General features: G+C 34.2%; 1 protein-coding gene across 1 annotated transcript; it reads left to right on the top strand.

Moving 5' to 3' along the window:
- Nucleotides 1-2,513: 2,513 nt before the first annotated feature.
- LOC108368252 (uncharacterized) lies at nt 2,514-8,102 on the top strand. The gene is made up of 2 exons (XM_017623072.1): nt 2,514-5,129; nt 5,257-8,102. The coding sequence occupies exon 1, from the start codon at nt 2,532-2,534 to the stop codon at nt 5,004-5,006; it is 2,475 nt and encodes an 824-aa protein (XP_017478561.1). The 5' UTR covers nt 2,514-2,531; the 3' UTR covers nt 5,007-5,129; nt 5,257-8,102.
- Nucleotides 8,103-12,350: the final 4,248 nt, after the last annotated feature.

The raw sequence follows: 12,350 nt of genomic DNA, 5'->3' as shown, positions 1-12,350 counted from the left end.
AAATTGGAGAGGCTAAAATATAAACAATTACAAAATCTGGGTATCTGTGTAAACAGCGACTGGTTCGTAAACAAAACCAACATACATTTTCCCGAAGAAGTGAAATGGTTGCTCTCTCTCGGTAGGAAATTTACAATTCCTACAACAAGTACCAGTCTGCAGCCGATAAAAATTATTGCCGAAATGGAACAAATAATACACCAAATAGAGGATGAGAGAACAAAAGAAATGGAGAGAAGCAGGCTAAGCAACAGAATATTGCAATACAAACGGCAATCAAAACATAACCCAGTGGAAAAATTCATACTTCACACTTTCGACAAAACAAAAGCCTTTTTACAAAAACACAAGGAGGATATTATTATAACAGACTCTCAGACAAAGGAAACAAAACAGTAGCAATATATAAAACAGATTATAGGGGAAAAATGAATAGCTTGCTAGGAGACAAAAACACATATAGAATAGCAAGAAACAAAATAATAACAAACTACAAAAACAGAATAATAAATTGGTCGGCGAACTTTACAAAAACAAAAATATAAATGTTAAAGAAAAGACACAACTTACCTGCACCGCAGCGACTGCGCCTCGGCTCTATAGTTTACCAAAAATCTATAAACCGAACTTACCCCTACGTCCTATAGCGTCATCTGTCAGTGTCCCGTGTTATGGTCTGTCAAAATTTATTGGAAAATTCTTAGGTGACTTAACGTCGGAGGAATACAACATACGAAACTCATTGAGACTGAAAGAAAGATTAGAGAAGGTGCGTATATGTGAAGAGGACTTATTAGTATCATTTGACGTGGTGTCATTATTCACCAACATTCCCACATATCTAGCCATCAAAATAATAATGAGCAAATTCAGTCAAATTATGTCTAGAACAAACATACCAAAAAACAAGTTTTTGGATCTCTTAAACTTCTGTCTTAAAGATAACAATTATTTCATGTACGATGGCAAAATCTACACACAAAGTTTTGGGATGCCGATGGGTAATCCCCTCTCCCCGACTATAGCAGATATAATCATGGACGACTTATTGGATAATACAATCTCGGAATTAAAGAAACTTCACAACATTGACATCAAATTCATAGTTAAGTACGTGGACGACATCTTCGCGATAGTGAAACGAAACGACGTAGATATTATTCTGAAAACATTAAACCGGTACCACAACAAGCTGCAATTTACTATTGAAAGGGAGGAAAATTTCAAGATCCCCTTTTTAGACGTCCTCATCCATAGAAAAAATGACGAAATATTACTTGACTGGTACTCCAAGCCTATATCGTCTGGACGAATAATAAATTTTCTGTCCTCGCAACCCATGAAATACAAAATTAACGCAGCAAAAAATTTGTTAAATAAAATACTGACCATAAGCCACAAACAATTTTTAGATGAAAATACAAAGAAAATCTACAAAATCCTCACAAACAACAATTACCCCAGTCACCTTATAAAAACTCTAATAGAACAAAAATTAACAGAAGTAAACAACAAAGAAAATAAAATAACACCCACCGCAACAACAACTGAAACAAAACAATACTTTAGCGTTACATACATACCTAAGTTGACGGACAAATTCAACCACAACATAAACGAACATAAGAAAAACATAACTCTGGCGTACAAGTCAAATTGCACACTGTCCACAATCTTCACAAAAACTAAAAGTCCGATCGAAACCTACCAACAAAGCAACGTGGTGTACGAAGTGAAATGCATGGGAGGAGAAAATGTAGACTGCAACAAAATATATATAGGTACAACGAAAAGAACACTGGGAATCCGTTTACCAGAACACGAAGCGGACATAAGAAAGGAAAAGAAAAACACAGCACTCGCACAACATATGTTAGAAAACAGTCACACAGCTGATCTTGCAAACGCCAGAATAATAGATGTTGAAAAGAGAGAGAGGACAAGATACACACTAGAGAGCCTTCGCATATTAGAGAATAGAAAAAGAACGATGAATACAAAAGAAGACACAGATGATATTGCGGCTACTTATTTATTATGTTTGTGACAAGAAAATCAGTATGACAAGTGTACCAAACGATAATGGTACAATGCTCTAGCTTTTAAGTGTTTATGTTTTAGTGTTTATATGTTTATATGTTAACAAATATACGTATATGAAAGTAAGTGTATATATTTGCTGCGTGATAAATTCAAATATTGAGACTTTATTAACTACATGTTCAATGTAACTTTTGTTCCTAATTGTTTTTGTTTGTATCTTCTTTTGTTTGTTAATTTAAAATAAAGATTGGCCCCTGAGGATGCTAAGGAGTTTAGCGAAACGTAGGGCAAAGCAGTGAAGAAAAAACGTTGTTTTTACTTGCACTAATCACCAACTAGGCCAAAGAAGCTCATCAAAATTAATAAAATTTACGAAGAAAATTGGCCAGAAAATAAGAAATTATATTAAATATATTTCGGAGAGCCTGCCGATAAAGATCTTTTTGTTTATTTTATTTTAACATCAACGAAGGAGGAAACAAGGGAACATGAGACATTACTACAAACATATGAAGTATAAATACGGGGAGCATACATGCATGAACCTAAAGCATTACAGCAAACAAAAACAAAAACTAACAAGACTAACAGCACAACTAAAATTCTTTCTGGAATGCAGAAAATACGATATAATACCCAACCACTTGACAAATGCAGCTACGAGAATAACAATAGAAACCACATCACCAAATATAAAGCAACAAATAGAGAAGGCGAAACGATTATTTCTCAAAAAATTACTGAACATAGAAATCACACAGACAAATATAAACATCAAATCTACAAGAGACCAAATGGGGTATACTGAACGACAATTAAAGCGCAACCTTAGTGAAATCGATTTAAACTCTTTCTTTTCCGACCAAACCCTTCTAAGCCAGAGAGTTGCAAAAGAACAGGAAACAATACAGGCACAGAAATTGGAGAGGCTAAAATATAAACAATTACAAAATCTGGGTATCTGTGTAAACAGCGACTGGTTCATAAACAAAACCAACATACATTTTCCCGAAGAAGTGAAATGGTTGCTCTCTCTCGGTAGGAAATTTACAATTCCTACAACAAGTACCAGTCTGCAGCCGATAAAAATTATTGCCGAAATGGAACAAATAATACACCAAATAGAGGATGAGAGAACAAAAGAAATGGAGAGAAGCAGGCTAAGCAACAGAATATTGCAATACAAACGGCAATCAAAACATAACCCAGTGGAAAAATTCATACTTCACACTTTCGACAAAACTAAAGCCTTTTTACAAAAACACAAGGAGGACATTATTATAACAGACTCAGACAAAGGAAACAAAACAGTAGCAATATATAAAACAGATTATAGGGAAAAAATGAATAGCTTGCTAGGAGACAAAAACACATATAGAATAGCAAGAAATGATCCAACAAATGCACTACAAAAACAGAATAATAAATTGGTCGGCGAACTTTACAAAAACAAAAATATAAATATTAAAGAAAAGAAACAACTTACCTGCACCGCAGCGACTGCGCCTCGGCTCTATGGTTTACCAAAAATCCATAAACCGAACTTACCCCTACGTCCTATAGCGTCATCTGTCAGTGTCCCGTGTTATGGTCTGTCAAAATTTATTGGAAAATTCTTAGGTGACTTAACGTCGGAGGAATACAACATACGAAACTCATTGAGACTGAAAGAAAGATTAGAGAAGGTGCGTATATGTGAAGAGGACTTATTAGTATCATTTGACGTGGTGTCATTATTCACCAACATTCCCACATATCTAGCCATCAAAATAATAATGAGCAAATTCAGTCAAATTATGTCTAGAACAAACATACCAAAAAACAAGTTTTTGGATCTCTTAAACTTCTGTCTTAAAGATAACAATTATTTCATGTACGATGGCAAAATCTACACACAAAGTTTTGGGATGCCGATGGGTAATCCCCTCTCCCCGACTATAGCAGATATAATCATGGACGACTTATTGGATAATACAATCTCGGAATTAAAGAAACTTCACAACATTGACATCAAATTCATAGTTAAGTACGTGGACGACATCTTCGCGATAGTGAAACGAAACGACGTAGATATTATTCTGAAAACATTAAACCGGTACCACAACAAGCTGCAATTTACTATTGAAAGAGAGGAAAATTTCAAGATCCCCTTTTTAGACGTCCTCATCCATAGAAAAAATGACGAAATATTACTTGACTGGTACTCCAAGCCTATATCGTCTGGACGAATAATAAATTTTCTGTCCTCGCAACCCATGAAATACAAAATTAACGCAGCAAAAAATTTGTTAAATAAAATACTGACCATAAGCCACAAACAATTTTTAGATGAAAATACAAAGAAAATCTACAAAATCCTCACAAACAACAATTACCCCAGTCACCTCATAAAAACTCTAATAGAACAAAAATTAACAGAAGTAAACAACAAAGAAAATAAAATAACACCCACCGCAACAACAACTGAAACAAAACAATACTTTAGCGTTACATACATACCTAAGTTGACGGACAAATTCAACCACAACATAAACGAACATAAGAAAAACATAACTCTGGCGTACAAGTCAAATTGCACACTGTCCACAATCTTCACAAAAACTAAAAGTCCGATCGAAACCTACCAACAAAGCAACGTGGTGTACGAAGTGAAATGCATGGGAGGAGAAAATGTAGACTGCAACAAAATATATATAGGTACAACGAAAAGAACACTGGGAATCCGTTTACCAGAACACGAAGCGGACATAAGAAAGGAAAAGAAAAACACAGCACTCGCACAACATATGTTAGAAAACAGTCACACAGCTGATCTTGCAAACGCCAGAATAATAGATGTTGAAAAGAGAGAGAGGACAAGATACACACTAGAGAGCCTTCGCATATTAGAGAATAGAAAAAGAACGATGAATACAAAAGAAGACACAGATGATATTGCGGCTACTTATTTATTATGTTTGTGACAAGAAAATCAGTATGACAAGTGTACCAAACGATAATGGTACAATGCTCTAGCTTTTAAGTGTTTATGTTTTAGTGTTTATATGTTTATGTGTTTATATGTTAACAAATATACGTATATGAAAGTAAGTGTATATATTTGCTGCGTGATAAATTCAAATATTGAGACTTTATTAACTACATGTTCAATGTAACTTTTGTTCCTAATTGTTTTTGTTTGTATCTTCTTTTGTTTGTTAATTTAAAATAAAGATTGGCCCCTGAGGATGCTAAGGAGTTTAGCGAAACGTAGGGCAAAGCAGTGAAGAAAAAACGTTGTTTTTACTTGCACTAATCACCAACTAGGCCAAAGAAGCTCATCAAAATTAATAAAATTTACGAAGAAAATTGGCCAGAAAATAAGAAATTATATTAAATATATTTCGGAGAGCCTGCCGATAAAGATCTTTTTGTTTATTTTATTTTAACATCAACGAAGGAGGAAACAAGGGAACATGAGACATTACTACAAACATATGAAGTATAAATACGGGGAGCATACATGCATGAACCTAAAGCATTACAGCAAACAAAAACAAAAACTAACAAGACTAACAGCACAACTAAAATTCTTTCTGGAATGCAGAAAATACGATATAATACCCAACCACTTGACAAATGCAGCTACGAGAATAACAATAGAAACCACATCACCAAATATAAAGCAACAAATAGAGAAGGCGAAACGATTATTTCTCAAAAAATTACTGAACATAGAAATCACACAGACAAATATAAACATCAAATCTACAAGAGACCAAATGGGGTATACTGAACGACAATTAAAGCGCAACCTTAGTGAAATCGATTTAAACTCTTTCTTTTCCGACCAAACCCTTCTAAGCCAGAGAGTTGCAAAAGAACAGGAAACAATACAGGCACAGAAATTGGAGAGGCTAAAATATAAACAATTACAAAATCTGGGTATCTGTGTAAACAGCGACTGGTTCATAAACAAAACCAACATACATTTTCCCGAAGAAGTGAAATGGTTGCTCTCTCTCGGTAGGAAATTTACAATTCCTACAACAAGTACCAGTCTGCAGCCGATAAAAATTATTGCCGAAATGGAACAAATAATACACCAAATAGAGGATGAGAGAACAAAAGAAATGGAGAGAAGCAGGCTAAGCAACAGAATATTGCAATACAAACGGCAATCAAAACATAACCCAGTGGAAAAATTCATACTTCACACTTTCGACAAAACTAAAGCCTTTTTACAAAAACACAAGGAGGACATTATTATAACAGACTCAGACAAAGGAAACAAAACAGTAGCAATATATAAAACAGATTATAGGGAAAAAATGAATAGCTTGCTAGGAGACAAAAACACATATAGAATAGCAAGAAATGATCCAACAAATGCACTACAAAAACAGAATAATAAATTGGTCGGCGAACTTTACAAAAACAAAAATATAAATATTAAAGAAAAGAAACAACTTACCTGCACCGCAGCGACTGCGCCTCGGCTCTATGGTTTACCAAAAATCCATAAACCGAACTTACCCCTACGTCCTATAGCGTCATCTGTCAGTGTCCCGTGTTATGGTCTGTCAAAATTTATTGGAAAATTCTTAGGTGACTTAACGTCGGAGGAATACAACATACGAAACTCATTGAGACTGAAAGAAAGATTAGAGAAGGTGCGTATATGTGAAGAGGACTTATTAGTATCATTTGACGTGGTGTCATTATTCACCAACATTCCCACATATCTAGCCATCAAAATAATAATGAGCAAATTCAGTCAAATTATGTCTAGAACAAACATACCAAAAAACAAGTTTTTGGATCTCTTAAACTTCTGTCTTAAAGATAACAATTATTTCATGTACGATGGCAAAATCTACACACAAAGTTTTGGGATGCCGATGGGTAATCCCCTCTCCCCGACTATAGCAGATATAATCATGGACGACTTATTGGATAATACAATCTCGGAATTAAAGAAACTTCACAACATTGACATCAAATTCATAGTTAAGTACGTGGACGACATCTTCGCGATAGTGAAACGAAACGACGTAGATATTATTCTGAAAACATTAAACCGGTACCACAACAAGCTGCAATTTACTATTGAAAGAGAGGAAAATTTCAAGATCCCCTTTTTAGACGTCCTCATCCATAGAAAAAATGACGAAATATTACTTGACTGGTACTCCAAGCCTATATCGTCTGGACGAATAATAAATTTTCTGTCCTCGCAACCCATGAAATACAAAATTAACGCAGCAAAAAATTTGATAAATAAAATACTGACCATAAGCCACAAACAATTTTTAGATGAAAATACAAAGAAAATCTACAAAATCCTCACAAACAACAATTACCCCAGTCACCTCATAAAAACTCTAATAGAACAAAAATTAACAGAAGTAAACAACAAAGAAAATAAAATAACACCCACCGCAACAACAACTGAAACAAAACAATACTTTAGCGTTACATACATACCTAAGTTGACGGACAAATTCAACCACAACATAAACGAACATAAGAAAAACATAACTCTGGCGTACAAGTCAAATTGCACACTGTCCACAATCTTCACAAAAACTAAAAGTCCGATCGAAACCTACCAACAAAGCAACGTGGTGTACGAAGTGAAATGCATGGGAGGAGAAAATGTAGACTGCAACAAAATATATATAGGTACAACGAAAAGAACACTGGGAATCCGTTTACCAGAACACGAAGCGGACATAAGAAAGGAAAAGAAAAACACAGCACTCGCACAACATATGTTAGAAAACAGTCACACAGCTGATCTTGCAAACGCCAGAATAATAGATGTTGAAAAGAGAGAGAGGACAAGATACACACTAGAGAGCCTTCGCATATTAGAGAATAGAAAAAGAACGATGAATACAAAAGAAGACACAGATGATATTGCGGCTACTTATTTATTATGTTTGTGACAAGAAAATCAGTATGACAAGTGTACCAAACGATAATGGTACAATGCTCTAGCTTTTAAGTGTTTATGTTTTAGTGTTTATATGTTTATGTGTTTATATGTTAACAAATATACGTATATGAAAGTAAGTGTATATATTTGCTGCGTGATAAATTCAAATATTGAGACTTTATTAACTACATGTTCAATGTAACTTTTGTTCCTAATTGTTTTTGTTTGTATCTTCTTTTGTTTGTTAATTTAAAATAAAGATTGGCCCCTGAGGATGCTAAGGAGTTTAGCGAAACGTAGGGCAAAGCAGTGAAGAAAAAACGTTGTTTTTACTTGCACTAATCACCAACTAGGCCAAAGAAGCTCATCAAAATTAATAAAATTTACGAAGAAAATTGGCCAGAAAATAAGAAATTATATTAAATATATTTCGGAGAGCCTGCCGATAAAGATCTTTTTGTTTATTTTATTTTAACATCAACGAAGGAGGAAACAAGGGAACATGAGACATTACTACAAACATATGAAGTATAAATACGGGGAGCATACATGCATGAACCTAAAGCATTACAGCAAACAAAAACAAAAACTAACAAGACTAACAGCACAACTAAAATTCTTTCTGGAATGCAGAAAATACGATATAATACCCAACCACTTGACAAATGCAGCTACGAGAATAACAATAGAAACCACATCACCAAATATAAAGCAACAAATAGAGAAGGCGAAACGATTATTTCTCAAAAAATTACTGAACATAGAAATCACACAGACAAATATAAACATCAAATCTACAAGAGACCAAATGGGGTATACTGAACGACAATTAAAGCGCAACCTTAGTGAAATCGATTTAAACTCTTTCTTTTCCGACCAAACCCTTCTAAGCCAGAGAGTTGCAAAAGAACAGGAAACAATACAGGCACAGAAATTGGAGAGGCTAAAATATAAACAATTACAAAATCTGGGTATCTGTGTAAACAGCGACTGGTTCATAAACAAAACCAACATACATTTTCCCGAAGAAGTGAAATGGTTGCTCTCTCTCGGTAGGAAATTTACAATTCCTACAACAAGTACCAGTCTGCAGCCGATAAAAATTATTGCCGAAATGGAACAAATAATACACCAAATAGAGGATGAGAGAACAAAAGAAATGGAGAGAAGCAGGCTAAGCAACAGAATATTGCAATACAAACGGCAATCAAAACATAACCCAGTGGAAAAATTCATACTTCACACTTTCGACAAAACTAAAGCCTTTTTACAAAAACACAAGGAGGACATTATTATAACAGACTCAGACAAAGGAAACAAAACAGTAGCAATATATAAAACAGATTATAGGGAAAAAATGAATAGCTTGCTAGGAGACAAAAACACATATAGAATAGCAAGAAACAAAATAATAACAAACTACAAAAACAGAATAATAAATTGGTCGGCGAACTTTACAAAAACAAAAATATAAATATTAAAGAAAAGAAACAACTTACCTGCACCGCAGCGACTGCGCCTCGGCTCTATGGTTTACCAAAAATCCATAAACCGAACTTACCCCTACGTCCTATAGCGTCATCTGTCAGTGTCCCGTGTTATGGTCTGTCAAAATTTATTGGAAAATTCTTAGGTGACTTAACGTCGGAGGAATACAACATACGAAACTCATTGAGACTGAAAGAAACATTAGAGAAGGTGCGTTTATGTGATGAGGACTTATTAGTATCATTTGGCGTGGTGTTGTTATTCACCAACATTCCCACATATCTAGCCATCAAAATAATAATGAGCAAATTCAGTCAAATTATGTCTAGAACAAACATACCAAAAAACAAGTTTTTGGATCTCTTAAACTTCTGTCTTAAAGATAACAATTATTTCATGTACGATGGCAAAATCTACACACAAAGTTTTGGGATGCCGATGGGTAATCCCCTCTCCCCGACTATAGCAGATATAATCATGGACGACTTATTGGATAATACAATCTCGGAATTAAAGAAACTTCACAACATTGACATCAAATTCATAGTTAAGCACGTGGACGACATCTTCGCGATAGTGAAACGATACGACGTAGATATTATTCTGTAAACATTAAAACCGGTATCACAACAAGCTGCAATTTACTATTGAAAGGGAAAAAAATTTCAAGATCCCCTTTTTAGACATCCTCATCCATAGAAAAAATGACGAAATATTACTTGACTGGTACTCCAAGCCTATATCGTCTGGACGAATAATAAATTTTCTGTCCTCGCAACCCATGAAATATAAAATTAACGCAGCAAAAAATTTGATAAATAAAATACTGACCATAACCCCACAAACAATTTTTAGATGAAAATACAAAGAAAATCTACAAAATCCTCACAAACAATTACCCCAGTCACCTTAAAAAAACTCGAATAGAACAAAAATTAACAGAAGTAAACAACAAAGAAAATAAAATAACACCCACCGCAACAACAACTGAAACAAAACAATACTTTAGCGTTACATACATACCTAAGTTGACGGACAAATTCAACCACAACATAAACGAACATAAGAAAAACATAACTCTGGCGTACAAGTCAAATTGCACACTGTCCACAATCTTCACAAAAACTAAAAGCCCGATCGAAACCTACCAACAAAGCAACGTGGTGTACGAAGTGAAATGCATGGGAGGATAAAATGTAGACTGCAACAAAATATATATAGGTACAACGAAAAGAACACTGGGAATCCGTTTAGCAGAACACGAAGCGAACATAAGAAAGGAAAAGAAAAACACAGCACTTGCACAACATATGTTAGAAAACAGTCACACAGCTGATCTTGCAAATGCCAGAATAATAGATGTTGAAAAGAGAGAGAGGACAAGATACACACTAGAGAGCCTTCGCATATTAGAATACATAATAGAAAAAGAACGATGAATACAAAAGAAGACACAGATGATATTGCGGCTACTTATTTATTATGTTTGTGACAAGAAAATCAGTATGACAAGTGTACCAAACGATAATGGTACAATGCTCTAGCTTTTAAGTGTTTATATGTTTATGTGTTTATATGTTAACAAATATACGTATATGAAAGTAAGTGTATATATTTGCTGCGTGATAAATTCAAATATTGAGACCTTATTAACTACATGTTCAATTCAACTTTTGTTCCTAATTGTTTTTGTTTGTATCTTCTTTTGTTTGTTAATTTAAAATAAAGATTGGCCCCTGAGGATGCTAAGGAGTTTAGCGAAACGTAGGGCAAAGCAGTGAAGAAAAAACCTTGTTTTTACTTGCACTAATCACCAACTAGGCCAAAGAAGCTCATCAAAATTAATAAAAAGAATGAAAACATTTTGGTTTGATTTTTAAACCACGAAATTTTCGGACCAAAATTTAAACCCAAATATATTAAAAATTGCTTAAAACTATTGACTGGTTTAAAAAGTAGACTATAAAATATTAAAAAAGGCAGTAGTCCCAGCGCGGTTTAAAAATTAAACCCAAATTTTTGACCGTGTACAAAAAATTTATTTTGGGCGGGACGAAGTTCGCCGGGTCTGCTAGTTTAGTATAAACCACAATATAACCAGTAAACAACCTTCGGTGAATTTGGCGACTGCCTTCCTCTGGGATGAATGTGCTAGCGATGAATTTATTGTTACACACGCCTTCCAAGCACGCAGGATTACTTTTAAGAAACAAAAAATAATTAACTCCAAATAGTTTTAAAAAGTATAATGTAAAACGAAATTTATTGAATAATTCCACATAAAATGGTATACATAAATGACTCATTTTCTAAACGATTTAAATAACACGCATTTCGTAACCTTTTTTGTGCAAACGGCATTTGCGAATAGATAGAAAAGTACTACGGATTGTAAATTTTTTTTTAACTATGAGGTGAATGAAAATTTTCAACCCGGCCTGACGGTTTTGAAGAATTATTTTGTTCTAATTTTATTACTAAGGCGTCTAATAAACGCATGGCTTTTAGTTCTAGAAGAATAAATGTCAGTAAAGACAAGTCTTTTTTGTATAATTCCTGATTTTAATTGCTCAACTTCTTTTGCACCAGAGCAACTGTCAAAAATTTCCAGCAGTAAAAAGTTCCGAATTGGCACAGCAGAAATGTAAAATTTTCTCGCCATAATAAAAAGTTTTTTCAACGTGGAACTTTTCTACTAATTGGCATGAAATTACTATCTCAACGCTCCGAGCGCTGCCACTGAGGGCCTTTACCAACTGATAAAAAAGAGAAAATTTGGAAAGACCAAACAAAAATTTTGAGATTTCTCGTTGTGAATACGAATGCCATAGTTTTTACCTAGCTCGTGGGACTACGCAAAATTTTGACAGCTTGTAAATATGTGTACACATAAAATGGT

This window comes from Rhagoletis zephyria, unplaced genomic scaffold, assembly GCF_001687245.7.
Source record: "Rhagoletis zephyria isolate East Lansing unplaced genomic scaffold, Rhagoletis_zephyria_1.1 Rzeph_scaffold_03030, whole genome shotgun sequence".
Lineage (NCBI taxonomy): Eukaryota > Metazoa > Arthropoda > Insecta > Diptera > Tephritidae > Rhagoletis > Rhagoletis zephyria.
This window is presented reverse-complemented; position numbering and strand designations above follow the sequence as displayed.